This window comes from Oncorhynchus keta, chromosome 14 (assembly GCF_023373465.1).
Source record: "Oncorhynchus keta strain PuntledgeMale-10-30-2019 chromosome 14, Oket_V2, whole genome shotgun sequence".
In the NCBI taxonomy this organism is placed as follows: Eukaryota; Metazoa; Chordata; class Actinopteri; order Salmoniformes; family Salmonidae; genus Oncorhynchus; species Oncorhynchus keta.
This window is the reverse complement of record NC_068434.1, coordinates 73,629,714-73,655,357: the sequence shown is the minus strand read 5'-3', so window position 1 is coordinate 73,655,357 and position 25,644 is coordinate 73,629,714. Positions and strand designations below refer to the sequence as shown.

General features: G+C 39.3%; 2 protein-coding genes across 4 annotated transcripts in view; both read right to left on the bottom strand.

The window, feature by feature from the left end:
* Positions 1–253: 253 nt before the first annotated feature.
* Positions 254–19,814, bottom strand: LOC118393965 (vesicular glutamate transporter 2.1). Of its 2 annotated transcripts, XM_035787221.2 has the most exons (13): positions 19,315–19,814; positions 17,324–17,579; positions 16,664–16,782; positions 14,763–14,877; positions 11,007–11,094; positions 10,786–10,872; positions 10,022–10,164; positions 5,889–6,038; positions 5,578–5,710; positions 5,266–5,376; positions 3,654–3,781; positions 3,155–3,524; positions 254–931 (listed from the first exon to the last, which is right to left on the bottom strand). In XM_035787221.2, the coding sequence occupies exons 1-12, from the start codon at positions 19,386–19,388 to the stop codon at positions 3,183–3,185; spliced, it is 1,746 nt and encodes a 581-aa protein (XP_035643114.1). In that variant the 5' UTR covers positions 19,389–19,814; the 3' UTR covers positions 254–931; positions 3,155–3,182. The 2 variants fall into 2 exon arrangements, with proteins under 2 accessions (XP_035643114.1, XP_035643113.1); XM_035787220.2 differs by having other exon boundaries at positions 254–3,524.
* Positions 19,815–21,017: 1,203 nt separating this feature from the next.
* The window catches only part of LOC118393964 (anoctamin-5-like), a 28,059-nt gene continuing 23,432 nt past the window's right edge, over positions 21,018–25,644 (bottom strand). For both annotated transcript variants that reach the window (XM_035787217.2, XM_035787219.2), the window contains 3 exons: positions 25,413–25,615; positions 25,118–25,223; positions 21,018–24,917 (listed from right to left, as the gene is read on the bottom strand). In XM_035787217.2, the coding sequence (XP_035643110.2) occupies positions 24,693–24,917; positions 25,118–25,223; positions 25,413–25,615 (534 nt within the window). In that variant the 3' untranslated portion in view covers positions 21,018–24,692. The remainder of the gene's footprint in view (positions 24,918–25,117; positions 25,224–25,412; positions 25,616–25,644) is intronic.

The window sequence follows — 25,644 nt, the reverse complement described above, 5'->3', positions numbered from 1 at the left end:
CTTAAAGCCAGGCTTCTTCATCTGCGTATACAGACATCACTGATTGAGCTGTACGATTGTGGATGTGTTCACACAAATACAGACACAAGTTATGTTTTGTTCATTTGTTTTTTTATCAAATGGATATATAGAGCATTTCATTTTGACATCAACAAATCTCTCCATTGACACAGCCACAGCAAAATAAGCCACAGAATCACACTGTAACTTCACTCAGAGGCACAAAACAGGAAGAAGGTACCGTTACTTCATGTTTTACATCTACCATTTCTGTAAATGTTAGATCACCTTTACAGACAATCTTCACTTCATTGAATATTGCAACAATGAAAGGGGTTTAGGTGGTTAGAGACAGATGGTTAAGGGGGCAATAGGGGTCCAGCCACTGACAGAACACACATCAATCAAACCAACAGGGTTTAGAGAGAGAGAAAAAACTGAACAATAGCACACCCTCCAAAACGACCACTGGAAACTGTACAGAACAACAACGGATGCGCAGACACCAACAGGAGTGGAACCATAGAGATATGGAGAAGGACATCATCCATGTCACAGGAATGGCCCAGGGTATCATTCTCTTCTGGTGAGCAGTCCCCTCACAAACTCCCTGCATTATCAGCATGTCAAAGAGCTGTGTGGAGGACTCTAACTACATAGGTTTTATATTTTTACAAGTACTTGTGTTTGTTCTTTTCTATATTTGATATCACAATAAACACGACTTGAAACGTAAAAGTAACGCTCTAGTTACATATGCTAGTGTTTTACATTTTTCAATGGTTGACAACAACTGTTACCATGGATTTATTGCTTTGTACACTGAGTATGGTTAGCGCCACCTGGAGAGGCCTACAGAGGCCTTCACTGCAATGTCCAGCAATTCCTTTAGTATATAGCCCTCCTGTTCAAACCCAGCTTGACACGTTACCTTTGGTAAATTGTGCAAAGAAATTGACACATTAGTAACAGTTTGAGAGACAAAATACATTTTGTGAAATAAATAAAAAGTAAGAACATTCAGACTACGGCTTTGTTCCATGCATAAATACATTTCCATAAATACATTGCGAAGTGCTGACTTTTGGTCTCCACAGACAGACAGTGAAAAGCAGGTTTAGGTCCCTGACACGCTACTGAAACCAATGATGTATATAAACCCTCGATTGCTGATGCTATCTACTGGCCAATGAGAGGCTTTGAAGCCACCGGTCAGCCATATTGGCACTTCCCAGTAGGAGCAGTCCTCCATTGGAATTAATGGAATTCTATAGTATTACAATTAAATGTTTATAGGACAAAATTACATGTATTTAAGTGTTGTTGTTTTTTGTAATGGGACAGTAACTTGTACTTTTAAGGAAAACATTTTACATTTATTTTTTGGAATGTTTAGCTCACATAATATCATTTAACAGTATGCATTAATGTTTCTGTAATAGAATAAACATGGCAAAAACAAATGTGTACATTAGTAAATGCATTTTTATAGCTTCCAAAATATTTATTTACAATGTTGGGGAGTGCCAAGATGGAGGCGCGGCGGTTTCTAAACAAGGCCCCTGTCAGTCATCTAGTGTATATATAAATCATTGACTGGAACCCAGTATCTCTACACTGGTCATTCCCACTCTATACACAATGGCTAAATCATGTCTTGCTGCTCTTTTGATTGTCTACCTACTCTTTAAGGAATGGTAAACGTTCAATGTGACAATTACATAGGCAGTAACAGCAATACTGTCATGTTTTTTTATTCAGTAATGCTCCAATGTTTTTACAAGTATATGTAATATGAATCTCAATCCCCAACTTGGCTAATTGTCCTCCTGGACTGGTAAGGTATAGTTTTCTTTAACAACATTGTCTATCTGGGTCACTATCCCAGTCTAAAAATGTTTCCTTTTCATTAGCAAAACATATCTCCTGCTGACGGACTGTCTGTACAGTAGATATACTGATTGGCTACTTCTGGATCGGCTGGCTGGTCTTTCTCTGCATTGCACAGGCCCTTGATAGTGCCGGGCAGCATTTGGTTATATTGTCCATGTGCTCTTATACATCATAGTTATTTTTCTTTAGTCACCTCAGACAAACATTTACCTTTAAACAACAACACAGCTCATTGAAATGCCTTGAAATGATTTGAATTGACCAGACAATAAAACTGACATAATGATCATAATAATTACATAACTGAGTTATGAATGTTTGTAACCTCCAAACGTACACTTTTAACAACAGATGTAACATTGTTATAGGCATGAAATAGACAGCTTGGGACTATAAGGTTCTATCTGCAAGAAGATGATTCTGAGATAATTGGCTTCTTTTGAACTTAACTCAACTTGAATTGGGGTATATAGGTAGAGAACATTGAACAGAACAAGGCTATGTTACTAACTCCATTTTGAAAGAAAATGCAGATAGAACTGTATAGTCCCAAGCTCTCAAAATGGCACAGTAAACACGCAACGCTTCGTCATTTGTTTTTCTTTCATGCATCTTAAGACTTTTACATCAGCTGGCGAAAGTGTTATGTCGTTCTTCAAAACATTATTGTATTTTTATGCCTTTTTGTGTTAAAGACACAGTTTTACAAACCAATAATAATAAGAAAAGAAAATGATATTGTGCATTAAAAGGACACACTACTTTCAGTGCATTCAGAAGAGATACTGTACAACCTAAGACATACAGTCTCATTCCTGGTTAAGTCCCCTTTTTACAGTGACATGTTTCTTTTACACTGCAAAGGCTGGCTCATGAGGAGTTGGAATAGGAACCAGTTAGGCATGATGATCCAGGAAGCCAGTTAAATCTTGTCTGATCGTACATAACAGGCTTCTCCAGAATGAAGAAGCTCAGATTGATGAGGTGGAAATGGTTCACACTTACACACAATTGCACTCCAAATAAATATATCTATAATTTATATGCATATTACGTTTACAAATAGATCTGCCAATTTGATATGTGTTACATCTCTATAGTAATATTTTTATTTGCACAATAAAATCCTGTTTTGAACTAATTTTATATTTTGAAATAATGATTTGAATTTGTGCAAACATACAACAATGGATTGTTATCTTTTTTGTTTGGTTTTTGACTTGTTTCGTCTAAACTGGTAAACACTACAAAATAAGTTTACCGTTTGATGGTCATTGTGTCTGCTGTCTCTAGGAGTAGTCCTGGTCCTGCCTGTAGCCATACGGCCCTCCCTCTGCCTCTTCCTGGACAAACTCCTCCTTCTTATCCCAGCTGTCAGCCCAGCCCCCGTTCTGCGTAGTGGCACCATACGTTTTGGCCGGACCGCCGCCCAGGGCACCGTAACTCTGGGTGATGTCGCCCGTCTCCTCTGCCAGCTCATCCTCATCGATGAAGCCACACTTCTCATCGCTGGTCAGCTCTGGGTCGGCCCACGGCTGCTTCTCTCCAGAGGCAAAGATGCCATAGAAGATGACTCCCCCGTAGTGAACCAGAGCAGCGATGAGGAACACCCACTGCCACTCTTCTCGAGTCTTCATGTGGACAGATGGAATATAAAGTGTTTTATACAAAGTCACAGAGAATTGTAGTTCTATCCGATAATGAATCTACGTTTAACCATAATGTTTTATGGACTTTCCAAGGGTAACAGAATGTCTTACCTTGTTTTTTGTCATGGCACCTACGATCAATGGGCATACCATGCCAGACAGGGTGCCCACACCATTGGATATGCCCATAAGGATACTGGCATAGCGTGGAGCAATGTCTAAGTGATTGACGTTGAATCCTGATGGAAAGAACATTCAGAATGACATACAAGGTTTTCAGTGTGAAGTTACTCTCTACATGACAGATCTCTAAGACAACAATTGATTAGCATTTGATTAAATAAAATCCAGTGGTTATAAATCTAGTGTAAACCCGCGATGGCTGACATCTGCATGACAACTGTTGTTGGAGGTGTAACTACGTTATGAACTGACAAATAAGTGAGTGGCTGCTGTTGTGTCACAAATCACTCCCTTCCTTAGTATCCCCACTGCGTTAGAAGTTCAAAACGCCAATAGAACGTGTAGGCTAATGCATGTTTTAATGTTAATTTGGATGGGGGGAATCATAGCCTATCAGGCAATAAAACATCACGCATTCGAGTGTTTGAACTTGTAATTATAAAGTGGGATTATGAAGTTGGTTGGTTTTGTCCTTGCATCCAATGGCAGTGTCCGCGATAAACTGATGCAAGGAGCCACTTGTCGACTTGACAGCTCTAAAGAAGTTCCACCTCAGACACCGACAAAACAACCGATATGTGGGTGTCGGCTGGCGCAGATCTGATAGGCTCTAGCCCTTATGGTCTCTAGAGCTCATTCTAGGTAGGTAATAAAAACCACCATTAGTAATTACCTTTTTTTCTTTAATTAAGACCACATCCCCCTTAATGGAGTACTAGTATGTGGATGTATCAAAACTACTGAAATATCCCAAACATAATATAAATGTAATGGAAATTAAATTGCGATGAAAACAAAGCACCATGCAGCCATCTTGTTGCAACGGGAGTAGCTAGCCAGTGAATCTCCTCCCCCACACTGAGTGTCCTCTGTAGCTGCACACAGCCAGCCTGTATGGCAGCTCCTCTGGGACTTGTGCTGAATTATTAAATACTCCAGGAGAAAGCCCAAGAAAAATGAGTAGTAGTAAAACCAAGGTCTGCCTTGCAGCCACAAGCATCAGCTGGAATAGATGTTTGAGAAATGTGAGAAATCGACCCTGTTCCCTTTGTAGCTGGATATTGCTGATTGCAAGTCCTTTTTAGACCACATCGGTGGCTGTTGAACGACAAATAGGCAAGTTAGTTTTTCATCATTAATCTTGTTCTGGAGGCAGCTCTGCAGAGTGGTCACTAGCTGGCAAGGCCACAAAGTCATAAAATCTGATTTTAAACCTAACCCTAGCCACACTGCTAACCCTAATGCCTAACCTTAAATTAAGACCAAAAAGTTACGTTTTGTTTTCTTGAATTTTGACGATATAGCCTACTTAGATTTTTCAGCCGGCCCATCTAGAGGAAATCACTCAGTGCTGCTTCCATGGCAAGATTCATGACAATAAACATCAACCGGCAATAAATAGTGGCCATTCTAGACAGAATCTACGGTGTAGTTGGTAGATTTGTTCTCTGTCTACAAATAGTAAAGGAGGAGTCTCCTACAGGCAGCTGTGATCTATACTGGCAGACTCTCTGATACCACATGTTTAACAGACACTGACCTGATATGGCAAATCCACTGAAGCCCACAGCAAGGACCAGGAAGGAAATAGCCACCCCTTTTGTGTGGGAAAATCCCACTACCAGCAGCAGCGTAGCCTCCATGCCAAACCCTGCAGAGACAGACAGTCACACACATGCTACAGTAACCCAGGGGCTATGGGCCATCACAGTTTACATTTAATTACAGTCCCAAACAGAATTGCTTTGCTACAGTCAGTGTATCACTATCATACAGATAGTGTAAAAGCAGTACTATTCTATTAAACACATTTGATATAATTGTGCATAGTGTGCCGAAGGGGTTCTCTCACCTCCACAGTTCATGATCTTCCTAACTGTAGTGGTAGACAGGATGTTCCTGCTCCGTAGGTAGTCAGCCAACTGCCCTCCAATGGGCACAATGATTGTCATCACCAAGTGGGGCAGGGCAGACACCATGCCAACCTGAGGACAGGAGCAGTTGAAATCAACATCAACATATAGGTATTAAAAGGTATTAAAGTCAGTTAGAGCCTAGCACAACATTTTCACACATCCCTCACCTAGGCCTCGAATACCATACCCCAGCAACACTGTTTGGCTAGGCTGGTGCCCTATCTTGGCAATGCTCCACTGGTCTCACCTTGCTTAACTCAAACCCAAACACCTCCTCAAAGTAGGCCGGCTGACTGATAAGCAGTAGGTAGAAGGTCCAGCTTCTGCAGAAGTTGGCCACTATGATTGCATAGACAGGCATGGAGGTGAAGAACTTTTTCCAAGGGGTCTTAAATTTCTACAAAGGAGCAAAAGGGAGGAAAATACATGAGTTACCGGTGAAAGGCTAGCAGCGGTGAGAAAGAGAGAAACACATACATGCAGCCTATCGAGAGCGCCTGTCTGCACATTCTGATAGATTTATTGTATATTTTAAACCATTTGAAAGTAGGCTAAATGCTACAGCCATCACACTTCTATGCAAAATATGAATTGTTGTTCAATATGTAGTTTATCATTAGATCATTGGGCTTCTATGTCTTGCCTTCCTATAGGCTCTGAGATTAAATAGGCTATGATGTTATGCTCCTATCACACAGCAATACTGTAGCTACCCATACTGTCAAATATTTTACATAATCTACTGGTCTATTTACTGTGTTGGCAGAATCTTTTAATCTTTTGCAGTAATTTATGCTGTAGCTGGCAAAAGAACTGTCCGTTTCTGAAAGAGAAAACAATGGAAATTACTGTTGACCTGTCAGCAGAACGTTTGAATTCAATAATGTTTTGCATTGACTTTTCCACAATCGTGTTTACGATGGTCTACCCGCGAATTCTGAAACATTGTCTACTCTAAATAAATAAAACATATATTACAGTACATCAGCCTGGCCTCAGAGTCATACGGAATATACTTCACGTATTTCTGAGCACATCCAAGAAGTACTGTATCATACCTACTAATGTTCTAGTTACTTCGGACATAAGCGAAAGTAGTGAGGTTGGTCGGGGAGGAATGATGGGCCAAAACAGTTTGGAACAGTTTGTGTATACAGTTGAAGTCAGATGTTTACATACACTGAGGTTGGAGTCATTAAAACTCCAACCTCAGAACAACAGCAAAGGACCTTGTGAAGATGCTGGTGGAAACAAGTACAAAAGTATCTATATCCACAGTAAAACGAGTCCTATATTGACATAACCTGAAAGGCCGCTCAGCAATGAAGAAGCCACTGCTCCAAAACCGCCATAAAAAAAGCCAGACTACGGTTTGCAACTGCACATGGGGACAAAGATCGTACTTTTTGGAGCAATGTCCTCTGGTCTGATGAAACAAAAATAGAACTGTTTGGCCATAATGACCATTGTTATGATTGGAGGAAGAAAGGGGAGGCTTGAACGCCGAAGAACACCATCCCAACAGTGAAGCACCGGGATGGCAGCATCATGTTGTGGGGGTGCTTTGCTGCAGGAGGGACTGGTGCACTTCACAAAATAGATGGCATCATGAGGAACAAAATTATGAGGATATATTGAAGCAACATCTAAAGACATCTGGCAAGAAGTTTAAGCTTGGTCGCAAATGGTTCTTCAAAATGGAGAATGACCCCAAGTATACTTCCAAAGTTGTAGAAAAATGGCTTAAGGACAACAAAGTCAAGGTATTGGAGTGGCCATCACAAAGCCCTGACCTCAATCCTATAGAACATTTGTGGGCAGAACTGAAAAAGCATGTGTGAGCAAGGAGGCCAAGAAACCTGACTCAGTTACACCAGCTCTGTCAGGAAGAATGGGCCAAAATTCACCCAACTTATTGTGGGAAGCTTTTGGAAGGCTACCCAAAACATTTGACCCAAGTTCAACAATTTAAAAGCAATGCCACCAAATACTAATTGAGTGTATGTAAACTTCTGACCCACTGGGAATGTGATGAAATAAATAAATGCTGAAATAAATCATTCTCTCTACTATTATTCTGACTTTTCACATTCTTAAAATAAAGTGGTGATCCTAACTGACCTAAAACAAGGAATATTTTACTAGGATTAAATGTCAGGAATTGTGAAAATGTATTTTGCTAAGGTGTATGTAAACTTCCGACTTCAACTGTATATTATGATGACATGTTGTGACTTTTTTCTTTGTTGTGGACTGGCAAGGGTTTTTTCGGCTATTCAGGCACACAAAACATTTTCTCCAGGCAAGCAAAAATTGGAAGCCGAAGTGCCTGTTGTCATTCATCGAGAGACGACTGGTCCTCATGCAAAAAAATACTACACCAAACATCCTTGTCAGATGCAAAATTGCACAGCTATGAAAATAAATGACAGATTTTAGTTATTTTAAATCAATTCTGAATATTTTGAGGACGCGTATACTGGCTATGATATCTCCAAATGGACAAATATTACTATTGCTGCTTTTCTCGTTTTTCAAACGAAGAACTATTGAAGGAGTATGTGAGCACACTCGTTCGGTTAGCCTAGCTGAGTTTGGAAGCATGCTCTTTCCTTAATCCGCGACAGACTAGCAATCCAAAAATTGCATGTTCAAATCGCATCAGGGACAACTCTTGTATTTTAGCTAACCCTTCTCCTAAACCTTATTCTAAACTTAATCCAATCCACCTAACCTGCTACATAAATTCATGTAAATTTAGTAATTTTAGTTCTCCTAACCTTTTGACGTTAGTTCCACTAACCGCCAAAATAAATTCTCTCTATAATTCTCCTTTGTTGTTATGGTGCAACAAGCAACCTTGTCTCAGATCAAGACGTGCAATACTATGCGTTATCCAAGATATATAATAAATTACGTCATCCAATTCGTATGCTATTGTACGACTGGGTAAAATGTATGATATTATACAACCTGTAATTCATAGAATATTGCACGACCGCTATTCTTTCATAATGTAACCTAAACTCCTGAGACCCAGCAATTCATTTTTGTCCTTTTTAGTGGACATCAGTTCTTGGTCCATATCTCTAAGGCCATACAAGCCACTGTATTAAGTCCTGTTGTCACTTTGAGAAGACATGATGGGCTTTTCAGTGATATCACATGTGGGGGTGTGACTTTGACAACTTTATCTTCCTGGTTCTTTAAAAAAATGGCTGCCGTCCAAAATGTGCACATTTTATGGTCATTTGAAAAGAAGTGTGTGTAATTATTAAAGATCATTTTTGTGAGTTTGATATTCAAATTGTTTCTAGTATGTGGATTTCACAGGAATAGTTAAGTGAGTTGTCAGGACTTCACATTAAATAAGAGCTAAATAAGAGTTTATAAAAAATGTGCTCTGTAGTGGACACCCACATGCCGCATCCATGTTTTTCATCTACTGTACCCATTGACTGTAATGTCAATTTTGTAATATTTACATCCGAATGACAGATACAGAGGACACTTCTGCACATACAATGAAATGTAAATAACCATATTTTCTGACCACAAATATGTTTTTGCGCGTCACAGGAGGCTAACTTAACGTAACATACCATACTAAATAGAGTGTCAGAGTGTCAGAGATTGCCCCGAGACTACGTTGTGTACTTACAGTAGCCAACATAGGCCTACTTCAATGTAAAAGATAAAATGTTTACCTCTTAAATATTGACTATATATTATAGAACGTGCTGCTTATACTTGAAATATATATAGCCTATCTATTTACTGGGTTACAAGGTCCACTTAAATGAGAGATAGGCATTGTAAGAATATGAACCCGTCACGGCTAGAAATGGTGAGGAATTTATTCTGCAATGGTTCTGAAAATAAAATAGACAGGAAAAGAAGAGATTCCTATATGCTAAAAAAATGAAACACGTAGATTTTCCATCCACTAGCAGAGATGTGCATCCGCATGGTCTAAATTTACAGATCAGTTAGCACATTGTCACAAGTTATATTTTTTATAATTTTTTTGGCGCATGCACATTTTGGGGTATATTTTGGACGCACTCGCAGTTTATGCATGAGGCCTCAGGGGAGCAGAGATCAAAACAAGCCTGAATAGAAAGTGGGGCATAGTATCATCTCACAATTTAATATCATAGGAATTGATTTGAGGAGAAGTGGACTTTGAAGACTTTGAGAACTCTGGCCTAATATCACTCAGAAAACGTAATGGCCTACTAAAAAACCTTGTCAAACTTTCACACAGATTTTGATTATTTCACTGAAACAGAGAAGCAGGGCATGAGGTTAGTTGAGTGAAAGTTGTTTGAAACCGTTCAAACAACTTTTATTCAACCAACCTCAAGCCCTGTCCCTCACCTCAGCAGGCCCCATGAGCTTGGCACTCTCCCCGATGCTCTCCTCTATGTAGACTCGTTCCTCCTGGGTGATGGTAGGGTGCACAGCAGGACTTTCATACGACACAAGGATCCAGAACATATACCAGAAGATCCCAAAGCACCCTGCACAATGATATTGGGATTATTACACAGGATAAATAAAATATGGGTGGTGGATTATGTATATCTTCTAGTCATTATGGAACCATGCAGCAAAGCAGAAACAGAAACCCTATTGTAAATGTGTTTTAATTGTGTCATTATTGTATGTGAACATGTGAAAAGCTTAGATTGGCCTATACGATAACATCAAATTCCTAAAAGGCAGTCTGATCTTTCAGAAATCCCCCATAGACTAAACCCCAGACAGAAAGGTCAAATTCATCTAGTCCAGGGTGAGATGGAAAATTATTGGAGAACAGTCCCACAAAAACAATGGGAAGGAATCAATGGTCTGGAGGTCTGAAAGCATCAGCAACCAGCTTTAAAATGTCCTGAAGATGATGTACTATACGCAACATATTTTCAAATAGGTTGTTGGTTAGAATGTGAAAACACTATTATTATTTTTTTTGATAGCTATATAAAAAGAATAACAGTTGAAAACTCTATATATGCTCCCAACAATTGAGTGGGTAAACTTAACCAACGTTTTGTCACGCAGTGCCTTCTTCGGGATGGGTGTGCATCAGCTCATGCTTTTACATTTGGAAGCTATAACATCGCCATGGAACTATATCTTACCATAGAGATAGAACACAGAGGACCAGCCTGAGTACTGCACCAGGATCCCTGCTAGAGGCATGGCAATGACAGCACCAGCATAGGAACCTGTAAGAGGAAATGGTAGAGAGGGGGAAGAGAAGAAAAAGGACATCTAAATAGACAAAGGAAGTACAACTACTGTCCCTCTTGCTTCACTACCATAGTGTGACAGATAAGATACTATTGAAAAGAGTATTTACCACAGAAGGAGGTGGTGGCCAGGCGACTCCTCTCCAGAGGAGGAGCCCACTTACTCCAGATCCCATGGCAGGCTGGGTAGGTCACTCCCTGGGTAGGTCACACACACCACAGAACCATGAGCAACTAAGAGCAGGTAACTGGTTTAAAGTAAATCATACTGCTGCTATTATCATTAAATTATAATGAATAAGATGGCCAGAAAATTCTGATCATCCTGCTCCTTATGGCAATAGCAATGGATTCTAGCAATACTGCTTAACATTTAGTATTTAGTATTTTATTAGGATCCCCATTAGCTACTGCTAAAGCAGCAGCTACTCTTCCTGGAGTCCTCACAAAACATCAAACATGACATAATACATGTACATCACAAGACAGAACTACATACACTGTAAATAAGTCTACATGCTTTCATACATGTATGCCTTCACAATCATGCAATTCATAGACTTCTGAATGCAGGTGAAACACAACAATGGAAATACAATAACAAGGAGGTGTGTTGCAAATAGGCTGACACTTTTTGATAAATTCCCCTGACATGAATAAAGCTATCTTGTTTCTATAGTTACCGCCCTTCATCATTTATATCCGAGTGTCAACATCAAGGCAAAGTGTGGCGACTTTGAAGAATCTAAAATATATTTTGATTTGTTGAACACTTTTTTTGTTACTACATGATTCCATATGTGTTATTTCATCATTTTGATGTCTTCACTATTATTCTGCAATGTAGAAAATAGTACAAATAAAGAAAAAGCCATGAATGAGTAGGAGTGTCCAAACGTTTGACTGGTACTGTATGCTGTATTTGTCACCTATGCCTGATAGGTGCAGTTTTACAGGGTCATCCAGTAATATGACGTCCCTGGAGCAAATTAGGGTTAAGTGCCTGACTCAAGGGCACATTGACACCTTGTCGGCTCAGGTATTTGAACCAGCGACCAATCAGTAACTGGCCCAAAGTTCTAACCGATAGGCTACCTTTCCTGGGGTAACATGTAATCTCTTAAACTTGTAGGCATTTTGTTACAATTACCACCCCTGTGGGTTTCATTTGGTAAAATTAAACATTTATGAACATGAAATAACCACCAATTCAACGTTGTTTCAACCAGTGTGTGCCCAGTGGGCAGGCCTTGAATATTGAGCCTTGTTACAGTCTATTGTCCTTAATGTGTTAGCTGAGATATAGTGTAATGTGTTACAGTACCACCTGCGATTGGATTCATTTGGTAAAATGCAACATTCATTTGTCATCTTGACCTTGTCTTCTAATCATTCTTCACATGTCCTTCAAATACTTCACTCATTTTGGCCCAAATGGTTAATATATATATAAAAAAAAACAAATTAAAAACATGAGATTGCACACAACCATCTTAAAGACTAAATGTAGGAAACTGTGTAATTCAAATAGATGGTTTCACAGATTAAAGGGAGAAATTGTAAACATAAGACATACTGATAATAGATTTGCCTGCACTGAGCTGACAATCACAAGAGATGATACTACTAGATATGAGCTGCCATGGTTGTAAATCAAATATGATCACAATCCAAAACCAACATACCACTCTTCATTGCCTGTTTGATTAACATTAATAAGAGACGCAGTGCTCTGAGCTAACTGATGAGCCTCTCATTACACTGACAATGCTGCTGCCATTAAATGTTCATTAGCTGCTAATTGGAACAGAGTGTGCTATTTGAAAATGCAATCTGCATGGACATGCTAGGAGGAGATTTATCCTAGCTATCCACTGGACTGATCTGAGATCACTATATATGAATCACTTATAGGTCCTCCTGTAAGCTCGTGGAATGTATGCCACGCCCAACTTAATTCATGTCGCACTATTTACTGAATTTACTCAAAACACTGAAGCCTTTCCTTACAGAGACAAAAACAAGACATAACCAGATTAGCCTTTGTCACATGATGGCTCATTCAAATCAAGGACCCATTGGGCACAGACGTCAATTCAACGTCTATTCTACGTTGGTTCAACGTCATTTCATTGAAATGACGTGGAAACAACGTTGATTCAACCAGTAGTTAGTCAAGCCTGTGAGAATAAATAATCATTTCCAATCTCTGCAAGATAATGGACAATAAAGTATTATTCTAAAATTCCACCAATGGTGTTCAAATGATTCTCAATGGTTGTCTCTGCTGCCAGGATTGTGTATCTGTTTCAGTGGTGTAAAGTAAATAAGTAAAAATACTTTAAAGTACTACTTAAGTCATTGTTTTGGGGTATCTGTACTTTACTTTACTATTTATATTTTTGACAACTTTTACTTTTACTTATCTACTTTCAGTTTTACTTGAGTCGTTTTATATTAAGGTATCTTTACTTTTACTCAAGTATGACATTTGAGTACTTTTTCCACATCTGATTCGTTTAGCTGGATGTGTTTTATTATGACACTGTGAATGTAGCCTGCCCTTCAGTATCAACATGGCATCATGTTTTACTGTACAAGGCAGCCGCTGCCAACATCTCATGTTTCAATATGCCTACTGGACAGTGGATTCATGAGCTGCTGATGTTTCAGCACATTGTCTTTGGGAATATGATTCTGGCTAGACCAGCATTTTTCTAACTGTGGTGTTGCTACCAGAGAGCAGAGCAGATATGTTTCATCAGGTTTATTGGTTTATTTGGCTCCCTATTAGCTTTTGCCGAAGCAGCAGCTATTCTTCCTGGGGCCCACACAAAAACATAACACATGTCAAGTACCAACCCACTGGGCACACACTGGTTGAATCAACGTTGTTTCCACATCATTATTTAAATGGAATTACACTGAACCAACGTGGAATCAATGTTCATTTGCCGTCTGTGCCCAGTGGGAAAACACTGATACACTGATAGACAAGAACAGTTACACAAATCTAAAATAAGTGTATAAAGATATACAAACAATACAACTAAAGAATAATGTGTGTGTAGATTGTGTGTGTTAGAGTGTGTGTGTTAGAGTGTGATAGTGTGATCGTGTGTGCGTGTGTGTGTGCGTGTGTGTGCGTGCGTGTGCGTGTGTCATTTTGCTGTTTGCTTGAGTAATTGTAGATGGAAGCGATCATGGCTCTGTAAAATACTGTGCTTTGCCGTCATTTCGTTTGGACTTGGGGACTGTGAAGAGACCCCTGGTGGCATGTCTTGTGGGGTATGTATGGGTGTCTGAGCTGTATGTTATTTGATTATGCAGACAATCTGGAATTTTCATCACAGTAATATTTTTCATAAAAACTAGAAGACAAGCAGTTAGTCTCTCATCAACCGTCAACCAGGAAAGACTGATGTGTAGTTAAGGGCAAGGTGTGCTGCTCTGTTTTGAGCCAGCTGCAGCTTTTCTATGTCTTTCTTTGCTGCACGTGACCATATTACCGGACAGTAATCAAGATGGGACAAAACCAGAACAACTACAGTTAATTTTTGTGTAAAAAACGCAGAACATATTTTTAGAACAGACAGGGGAGAGGACTCTCCCACAACAAATACCCAGCTGCAGATCAATACAACAGTCTCACATTTCTCCAGGGTGAATTCTGGCTGTTGTACTGCCTCTATTCCATTGCCTCTGGTATACTGTAGCCTAATCATAATTAAAATGCCACAAAGGAAAATTGGCCATTTTCAAAAGCTGTGGTATTGACAAGATAGGCCAATGCAATCTCAATTAAGATGTGTATAGAAAAAAATTGCTCTCCAGAAATGTGACTTTTGAATTAAATAACTCCTTACCTCCACCAGCCCTTGCAATATCCTCACAAAGATGACCAGTCCATAATGGGTCCGTGCCGCGGAGGGGATTAACATATTGAGCGTCGAGGTAAGGAAAATGGCTAGACCGAAAACCCTAAATGAAACAGAAATATATACATTTGCACATATCGTATGTCGTTTATCCTTTTGATAAACAATATATCTAGTGATTTATTTAAGCTGCATTTATGTATTGGCCAATTTATTCTTCAAAGGCCTAGGCCTCTCATTGACTTGATGTTTCATTTATTAATCTCAGATTTTTTTTATGGCCATCCGGGCTAAATTCATCAGGGACCCATCGAGCATATCACATTCCACACTCATTTACTGGCTTACTATCGAAATGGAGTTAGTGCTTTTCAAATAGGCTATTTAATGTAGTTTCTCTATCCCATGTTCTAATGGTTATTATATAAGGCCTATATTCGGCCTGCTGTTCTTATTCTAATCAAATGGCCAATCTTACGTTCTTGCATAATTTAAATATTTAAGACTTGGATTTTTTCATGCCAAGCATTGGCTCGTGCACCTTTAACTTTTCAATTTACGTTTGATTGCAATAATTCAATTGGAGAAAGAAATGAAAGCGTGATGACAGAGAGTGCCGACAGCAGACGACATTGGTTTCAGCGCAGCTGAGCCAGTGGAGGCAATCGCTAATGAATAACACGAAACATCGTATTTTTTACATTTTTGTCACGTCTTGTACACACCCGGAGACCCCGCCCCTCCCACCCGCACGCGGGGGGCAACTCTAATCCGATTGAGGCGACACTCTGGCACGAGACAGGTTGATTCGATTACATCTCAATGTCAATCAAGAAAGCATATAGACAATAAACATGTTATACATTAAACTAGATTATACACATGTAATGTAACACATCGTATATATTTAAATAGCCCGCTCAACAAATAGTAATATTGTATATACTCAACCAAATTGATAGTTTTTCTTCATGTATATTCAGGGTATAAATTGGCATCACCAAATTATTATGGGCACTACTATGATGAAGTGAGGTCCAAAGACCCACTAAATATAAAGGAATTAAACCAAGATTTCCTATTGTCATCTCCTATATTTAATGCTGCTCAGGCCTCATGCAGGCTAGGCCTTAACCTTATTTATAAGCCATGTTTAGTGTGCACAGTGCATATGAGCGTGAGTAAGCCTTCGGCGACGAGGACCGGGCTGGTCGCCATGCCCCCAGAATGCAGCAAATTAGACACGGCTCCCCCCGGGGACCTCATTAACAGGTGGCAGAAAGCCCTGTGGACCGGAGCGACACCGTCAAATCTCAATAGTACTGCCAGCGTCAGCGGCTGAGTCGCTCCCTCCCAAATTAATTCCCCATTAATGTCCTTCTCCATTGCAGTCACAGTGTCACACTGGTTACTATGCCTACTGTCTGTTAAACCTTGGGTCACAATACAGGCCTACAAATCCTCCCTCTCATTTACAATAAAGGCCGAATTGTCGTAAATATTTGAAACGTCCAAGCAAACCCTTGTATGCCATTGTGTCTGCATTAAATGTCTCCATTAAAATGTTGATTCTGTTAGAAAATTGCTTATCACAAAATGTATTCTGACGGGAAAAGATGTGATAATAATACGTTGAAAACCGATAGTATATCCAGGCTTCAGTAGCCAACATCCACGTCATCATCACAGTTGCTCGGGTACATCTCTTCATGACTAAAAGAAATCAGACCTATTTTCATTTTTTTTCTTGAGGGTCGTTCATTTCATAGTAATGGATTTAGTAACCAATTGAATAATAACGAATAAATCACATTTGAGACTGTGAGAGGGAATGAGAACTTTTGTAAAAAATAAAATAAAATACAAAATAATAATGTAGGCCTGCCTACCTGTTAGCTGCCAATCTCGAGCATATGTACCCTCCCGGGATCTGCGTCACTATATAGCCCCAGAAAAACGAACCATGGATCATACCGACTGTCTCTGGGTCCCAGTTGAACTTCGCTTTCTTTCCAGTGAAATAAAAAAGACAATAAAAAAAGACAATAAAACAAACCATAAAAAATCGTTGAAACATCATAATAAATCCTCTTCACATGTATAATTTCATTATAATTAAATACAATAATTCACAAAACGTATAATACCGTATAATAACCTTAATAACCAAATCATAAGGCTCTCATATCATAACAGTAAATAAGGATATAGTGAGTAGCAGAAATGTGAGCAATAATCACTACTATCATATACGGTACACAATTCCGATGTGTAGGATACACAGGCTAAATGCTGTGTTATTATGGGATACCATAGTTTATGGTTGTGGCATACCTATTATGGCTGCACTGAAAAATAATGAGATAATCTCGCTATAAAACCAATACAATAAGGGAAATGTCCTGTATCTGCCTTTGCTTATTTTTTATTTTCAATATAAGGTCAGGTCAAGTGTGAGAAGATTAGGAGACCTCCAACATCTGGACAAATTATGGAGCAGGAGGGCGGTGACACGATGTTGACGTCAGTAAAGTGTGCACCATACACACCTCTGTGATGATGATCTTCCCATCTTTGTGAATCGTGCTATTGTTGACCATTCCCACGATGGCCACGCCCAGATTGCATCGGATCCCGAAGGATATACAGAAGCCTAGACCGCTCATGATTGCGATGATGTATCGGCGGGGCAGCCCAAAACACGTGCAGTCGCACAGGGGTGCTTTCTTCTCCTGGGCCTCAGAGGGCCTGCCGTCCTCTGTTAGTTCGATAACTTCACCAGTTCCCTGTCGCTTCTCCATCACCCTTCAAACAGCCAGATAAAAAGTCATCCAATTTCCTCGGTTAATCAGCATCAAATTAATAGATCAGCCTACGTTTGATATTTGAATGTTATGAAAAATAAATGCATTTTAGTGTAGCAACAATTCAGGCCTACAATTAAGTTAAATGATAGACCTACATGCCTATATTTTATAGACTGCAGCCTTCAAAACATGGCTTGCATCATGTCCAAAAATAGTCTTTAAAATGTAGAAGTTTTTGAAAATAAGGAAGACGACTGATTTATATTTTAAAACCATCGTCTTTGGATAGCGTACTGAAACATAATTGTATTAGGTTATCTAGGTCTACATTACAAATATATGACTATTCAATCCGTTGTTTTATGAGGATAGTGTATTCGCCCCAACGACTGGGGGCGCTATTTGATGAATGATAACCAACATGATTCAGAACATGATAACTAACATGAACCAGATTTTTTTTTTTTTTCATTAAACAAAAAGTCTACTTTAGCAAGGTAATTGAACAACTATTAATAGAAAATAGCGCTGTATTTTAGCCGCACCAGGTTCAATTTCATCGAATGCCAAAAAACCATCGTACCGCATTGCAGCAACCGCTCACCTTCACCCTAATTTGCATTCACGGATTGGGCAGTTGCTCATCTCTCCAGGCAAACATTCACGCTGCGGTTTCAAATGCATTTATGACCATATGCACAATTAATTTGTTTGCCCAAAATAAACCCAAATAAAGCTTAGCCTACAGTTACAGTATTAGGCCTATACCTTAAAAAAAAGTGAAATCGACATAAGGAAAAAATGATAAGAACTCTTTCTTATTCACAACGGTAACAATGACGATATCTAATTAAGCAGTCCTATTTAGAATATACATTTGGAATATCAAAACTACTGCACATAATGTGTCATTTAAATGAACTCTAGTAAAATTATCATTTCGTTATGCCCAACGAAAAATACATATTTTTTTACGCAATAACATGTAACTGTTATTTCATACAGCCTAAGTTTAAAGTGGGATTTGGAATCAAAATAGGCCTATCGAAGGAAGCACCAATGAATCGAAAAAATATTCTAACCAAAACGAAATATATTCATTTAGAGCTTCAACAATACATCTATGGACAGTATGTTGCAACTACAAGCATCAGAATATATGTCTGAATGAAGCCCTTGTCACTTAGCAAGACAAATCAGTTCGACGTTTAGACTAGTAATACATCGATACCCATCCCGTAAATAATGAAATAGATACCCTCCCACAACTACAGGAGGTTTTCACGAAAATATTTAAAATATAACAGGGACGCAGTTGCAAACGAAGATAACGCTCAGTGGATTTTTTAAATGATCTAATCGCATACATACTAGGCTAGTTCACGGCAAATGCTTTTCCTAGCTATCTGTTCAATGTGTGAATGTATTAGTGACTTTTTCCACATACATCAAGGTCCTTCCTGTGCTTTCACGAGGTTATACAGAATTGCATAATTTTCCCACTACGTCTATTAGAGGCGTGACCATGACTGCAAGCTGTTTGAGATAAAAGTAACACACTTCTCGGCATAGGATAGGAACGTACAGTCGTCTACTCCCATTACACCACCATATTACACCACCATATTACACCACCATATTGTAGGCCTATCACTTGAAAATACAGAAATCATAACCAGCCCTATGTTTAAACATGGGCTAGCCTGCATATAAAACAGAATTTCAACACCTACTTGTACATCTGCCCCAGGGTCTTCGCCCCAAATTCCTTTATCCCCTCTTTGGCTCTCATCTTGACGGACTCCATATCCAAATTGTATGTTTTTCTCAAAAATGTCTATTGTTTAAGCTTCATGTTACGGTACAATGTGACCGAACAAACCGGTGAAGCAAGCGATGTATATGATTATTTGATAAGAAAAGCAGACAAGATCTGTAGCCTATCACGCGTCGATCGCTGTAAAACGCCTACATATGAGAGAAATCAGATGAGCTCTGATTCCCCATTCACCATTACATACTCATCGTTCGCCTCACGTACAAGTGCATGCAATGCCATCGTGATGAAAATCTACTGATAATTCCTAAAGCGAACGAAAGAGAAAAACGTTAGAAGCGTCTACGGTGATAACCATATCATTTTAAACAACAAAAAAAAACAATCAGCAAAAGCGGGAACTGGCGGTGTGTGGAGTTGCTTCTATAAACCACAGAGCTGGGCTTGCGCGTCTCATGTGGAGACAGCCAGCTTTTCTGACGTCGCGAGAACCTCTGGCTGTTCAGCACCAAGGTCAGCGACAGCCTCGTGCACACTATCTGCGCGTGGTGCACGCCGCGTCCCCACAACTGATCACCAGAGCGATATTCAATATAGCCTACTGTCCTGAAAGCTATTGTTGTTATACTGTAATCGACTGATTTAGGGAGTGGTTCAGGCTGGAATAAGAAAGGATGGTTTGATTGCATTTGGAAATCATAACCTTACAAAGTGCGAGGGCTATGACATACAAACGCAAGTCATTTCCAGTTTTACAACCTTTCCCAATGTTTGTTTTTATATCAGGCATGAAGTCTACGTGTAGCCTACATACAATACTGTCTTAGCCTCCCGAGGGCGGTGCTATGGAAACCAGATGAGGTCTGGATTCCCTTCTTATGAGCTCCCGTGAAAACAGGAATCCATCAATAATTTAGGCATCCCCCACACACACACGTTCACCCACCTCTCTCTCGCTTGCTCTCTCTCACACACACACACACACGCACACGCACACATACACACACACCACACACACACACACACACACACACACACACACACACACACACACACACACACCACTGTAACTATAACATCAAAGGGTAGAATGGTATAATATGGAGGCTAATCCATGCATATTCATTGAAACAATGTTGCAAATAATACATCATTAATCCACGTTTTTGACTATTTCGAAAGACTTGCGGTTCCACCACAATTCATTCTGAAGTTGGGTTATTGTGAAATATTAAAATGTGAGAGCCAGACACCTATGAGAGACACATGGGGATTCTGAAATAAACTGGCACCTACCGAATGCTAATACAATATAAACGGATTGAGGCACTGACGCCATCTGGCGGGCACTTAGTATAATTCCTATCAGGTTTTTGCATTAGGCCAATGAGACATCCTCGAAGTACACTACGTTTTACATGCAGTACTGGCTGGGTTTGAAATCGTGACGATCAACTTTATTTAAAAAAAACATGATATTGACTTTTATTTGTCAAATATATCAATATATTTGAAGTATTTCTCATATGAATAGGCTACTATTGTCATGCCTGTATTATCCTATTCTATACATGTTTGTTTGACAATATTTTTGAACAACTGGAAATAAATGTGAATTTGAGATTTCTTAGTTAAACAGTAAATTGTAGAGTGCACACATTTAAAATCCTGAAATGTTTTATTTTAAGGAATTACATTATCAAAATGTTGTTAATAAGGTCAATAGCCTTTCATGCAAAACGAGCAAGATAACATATTTAGACAACACAGACTGATTTTAAAACATATGAGTTGTGAAACATCATAGGAAAAGAACAATAGAAAGTTATTGTTTTTGAAGAACATCCCAAAAAGTAAACATAGACATTTAAGGCATTGATCTACTGGTCATGTACTGTGGCTTCCACCCTGCACGCAAGAAGGACATGAGGAGTCAAGAGTCTCCCAAGGGATTGTGTTTGTATGGCTGAGAGTGGTGTTAGTCAAGCACTGGAATATTGACAAGCCTGAGATAGTGATGTAGCACGTGACTTTGAAGTAGAAGTTATACCAAGTCAAATCATTCAATGCCATAGTTTCCATCATCACCATGAGAGGCTATTAACATTTACAAAACAGATTTGTTCAAAACAGATGAACCTAGAAAAAGCCTACAGAATAAAATTGGATCAATAAATGACAGAAATACCTAATCTTACATTGAGTAAACTATACTTTACAAATGTAATCTGAAATTAATGTTGCAACTAATGTACATATCCCAACATTCTTCATATGTATACGGGATGTGATAAAATAGTGTGAATTTATTGCTGTAAAGGGGACAGTTCACTCATGTTGTTAAAATATGCATGTTTCCTTACATTGAATGTCTATGGGACACAAGAGATTGTGATGCATACTCTGAGTCTATATACTCTATAGCTAACACATCTGTTTGCACAAATCACATTACAGTAACTTGAAATCGATTCAATAAGCTACAGTCCCTTTTGAAGTTGAATTTCATAAAAATGGCTTTGAAACATGTAATCTAAAGTCAACTTTCTTTTTAATATGAGACCATCTAGGCATGTTGGAATGATTGACATTAAACAGTAATAATGTAGTGGAGTTTTCCGTCTGAAAGACTCATTGGCTAAATCAAAATCAGTCCCATATAAGTGCTCTGTGCTAAAACAAAATTAAAAAGAGAAGGCCATCCATTGTGCTACGGAGTACAGACACAGAGTATGACAGAAAAAGCAGAAATGATCAACTTAACTTAAGTAAGTAATGACTAACAGGGCTGAGAAAGGTGATTTTCCTACTTACAATGAGTTTGAAAAGTGTCAAAATAAAGAGCAGACTGTGCGAGTAACACAGGCAAAATCACATTTGCCTCCCACACCAGACAAATCATATATACAGTTGTATATCTCACCATAAATCTAAACAAGAAAGAGGAATGCAACCCCAAAAACAGGGCTAATATTTTGTCTGGTATGACTTAATATGCCACTCAAAACATTTCAAATGGAGTGTAGATTATATCCACTGGAAAGGGCTCTATCAGACCAAACATACACTACAGTTCAAAAGTTTGGGGTCACTTAGAAATGTCCTTGTTTTTGAAAGAAAAAACATTTTTTGTCCATTATAACATCAAAATCCATTATAACAAAATAACATCAAATTGATCAGAAATACAGTGTAGACATTGTTAATGTTGCAAATGACTATTGTAGCTGGAAACCGCTGATTTTTAATGGAATATCTACATAGGCATACTGAGGCCCATTATCAGCAACCATCACTCCTGTGTTCCAATGGAACGTTGTGTTAGCTAATCCAGCTTCCCTGAGTCGCCTCTTCATTGTTGACGTTGAGGCTGGTGTTTTGCGGGTAATATTTAATGAAGTTGTCAGTTGAGGACTTGTGAGGCATCTGTTTCTCAAATCAAACACTCTAAAGTACTTGTCTTCTTGCTCAGTTGTGCACCAGGGCCTCCCACTCTTCTTTCTTTTCTGGTTAGATCTAGTTTGCGCTGTTTTGTGAAAAGAGTAGTACACAGCGATGTACGAGATCTTCAGTTTCTTTGCAATTTCTCACATGGAATAGCCTTCATCTCTCAGAACAAGAATAGACTGACAAGTTTCAGAAAAAAGTGCTTTGTTTCTGGCCCTTTTGAGTTTGTAATCGAACCCACAAGTGCTGATGCTCCAGATACTCCAGATACTCAACTAGTCTAAAGAAGGCCAGTTTTATTGCTTCTTTAATCAGGACAACATTTTTCAGCTGTGTTAATATAATTGCAAAAGGGTTTTCTAATGATCAATTAGCCTTTTAAAATGATACACTTGGATTAGCTAACACAACGTGTCATTGGAACACAGGAGTGATGGTTGCTGAGAATGGGCCTCTGTACACCTATATAGATATTCCATAAAAAAATCTGCCATTTCCAGCTACAGTAGTCTTTTACAACATTAACAATGTCTACACTGTATTTCTGATCAATTTGATGTTATATTAATGGACAAAAAATACGATTTTCTTTAAAAAACAATGACATTTCTAAGTGACCCCAAACGTTTGAACGGTAGTGTATGTACAGTAGACGTATGGGTGTATTGCCCTCTTGGACCATCTATCTAGCATTACCCAGCTGAGAGAAGCCATTTTTAAAAGTGCCACTGCAGTCAAAAGGCTGTTTTTCTTGTGTTTTATATCGCAATTGTACAACAGCTGATGAAAAAAATGTGATCAGTTATTTGCTGGTTGAACATACAATATACACAGTACCTCCTAATCATCAGGTTTGCATGGATGGGAGTTTCAGCTTTCCATGGTGACATCACCATGTAGTAAATTGGTTGATAGACCAGATACAAATAAAGTTCCAAACCTCTCTGCCAATAACAGCTAGTTTTGAGTTTTCCCCTCCCCACTCAGACTAGTCCCAGACAGTCCTAGCAAAATTCTTGCTTGAAAAAAATAGTTGAGCTATTTTAGCCAATTTTTACGGAACGGTACTTAATTGTTACCCAGAAATGATTTGATATTGATATACAAACGGCTGCATTGGGCCTTTAATTTACAGTTTTTGCATCGACTCCCATGAAAATATCTCATACATGTCAGTAACGCAAGGAAAACACATCACATTTAATGTAGCCCAGCTAGAGCCAAATTGAAGCAGATAACATGCCAACATTTGAAGGCAAATAAATTAGATTTTTATATGTTACATTCTATCAAACACGCATATTTCTTTAAAGGTCATTTATTAGATAGCTGCTGATAAAAGCCATGGGATATCTTTGGCAGTCTTTGCTGGACATTTGTTAGCAACATATTATGACATTGTAGATAAAGTGAGCATTAGATTACCTTTTTTTCAAGAAGCTGTACATTGTCTGGTACAATATCATGAATCCCAATAGCATTTAACAAGTTGGCACATACTTTTGTAGGATTCCATAATATCCCATCACAATAAACACTGGCACTGAATGACTGAAACAGTTGCAAGAAACCTCATTGCACAGAAGATATGAAGCAAGCTGAACAATAGGAGCTTGCATTGCAACAGCATTGGACGCTGAGAAAAGAGGACGAGATGTGGCCATCGATCAAATTAATCCGTCCCTTCCTTCAATGAAAGTCCTAATATAGGCGAAAAGGTTGAAATCTGCTAGCTGCTCATTAGAAAATGAATAAACAACAAAACAAAGAGAAACAGTTGATAGGATTGCCCCACTGACAGAAGCCCTTCACTGTACTTCTGTTTGCCTTCAGTGGAGGAGACTTCACAGCAACACCCTGGTGGGTGTGAGTTTATTGATTAGGGGCCTACAGGCACTCTGATAACATGTCATGCTTGTCGGTGGCAGTGCAGACCTCAGGTTTGGATTCAATGATAAAACTCTGACTCAGCTGGATCTTGAGCTTCTCCACCTCGTAGTTGTGCAGGTATTCCTGGATGAGGTAACGTTCCCGTTTGATCCGAGCCTTCACCTCGGATGGCACATCCGGTATCAGCCAGGCCACAAAGAACTTCACCACAAACACCACGTGCTGATGGGAAAGGAAGAGGGTTTTTACAGAGCATACCATTATCACACACTCACCTTATGAAGTACAGATGATAACATGTTGAAAGACAGTGATAGCAAAGATTGGGCTCTGCTGAATACTGTATATAATGGAGAGAGGCACCTGCCGGTTTAGAGTGGAGAGATGTGCTGTGTTCCATACACATATTTTGGATGGCTTACCTCCATGATAATGATGAAGGCCAGTTTGGCTGCCAGGATGTGCCAGAATTGCATAGTGTGGGAGTACTGCCTCTGGTGGCCTGGAGGGTAGCGGTAGTCACGGTACCTGAGACAATATGTCAAGACACACCAAATACATACAATCGTGCTAAACCCCAAGTATTGACCTGTCTGTCCTCTGTAAACATCTGGATTAATACAAATCACAGCTTCATAGTCAAGACTTCAAGTGAAGTCAAGACAAAGGGTATTTAAATGTGCAAGTGAGTGGCCTGGCATTGCAGTCGCTTCCTACCTGCAGGTGGTGATGAAGGAGCTGTTGAACCAGGCAGGAATCGCCCCCTCCTCGGGCGTACTGAGGAGAGGGATCTGGGAGATGTCATACACTGACAGGCTGTTGTTGATGTAGCCACTCATGGTGGCTTCAGAGCCAGGGTGGTAGGCATACAGGTAGACCAGGCGGGGGATCATGTCTGAAGTAAAGGCCATGATGAATGCCTGGGGAGATGAGAGAGTGTGAGAGGGGA

Excerpts from the sequence above, each read along its gene's own strand:
- LOC118393965 (XM_035787220.2), bottom strand. The coding sequence starts at position 19,388 with ATGGAGTCCGTCAAGATGAGAGCCAAAGAGGGGATAAAGGAATTTGGG. Across the intron at positions 10,873-11,006 it reads GGCCACCACCTCCTTCTGTG|GTTCCTATGCTGGTGCTGTC; the intron begins GTAAATACTCTT and ends TTCCTCTTACAG. Across the intron at positions 3,782-5,265 it reads CAGTGGATTTGCCATATCAG|GATTCAACGTCAATCACTTA; the intron begins GTCAGTGTCTGT and ends TCTTTCCATCAG.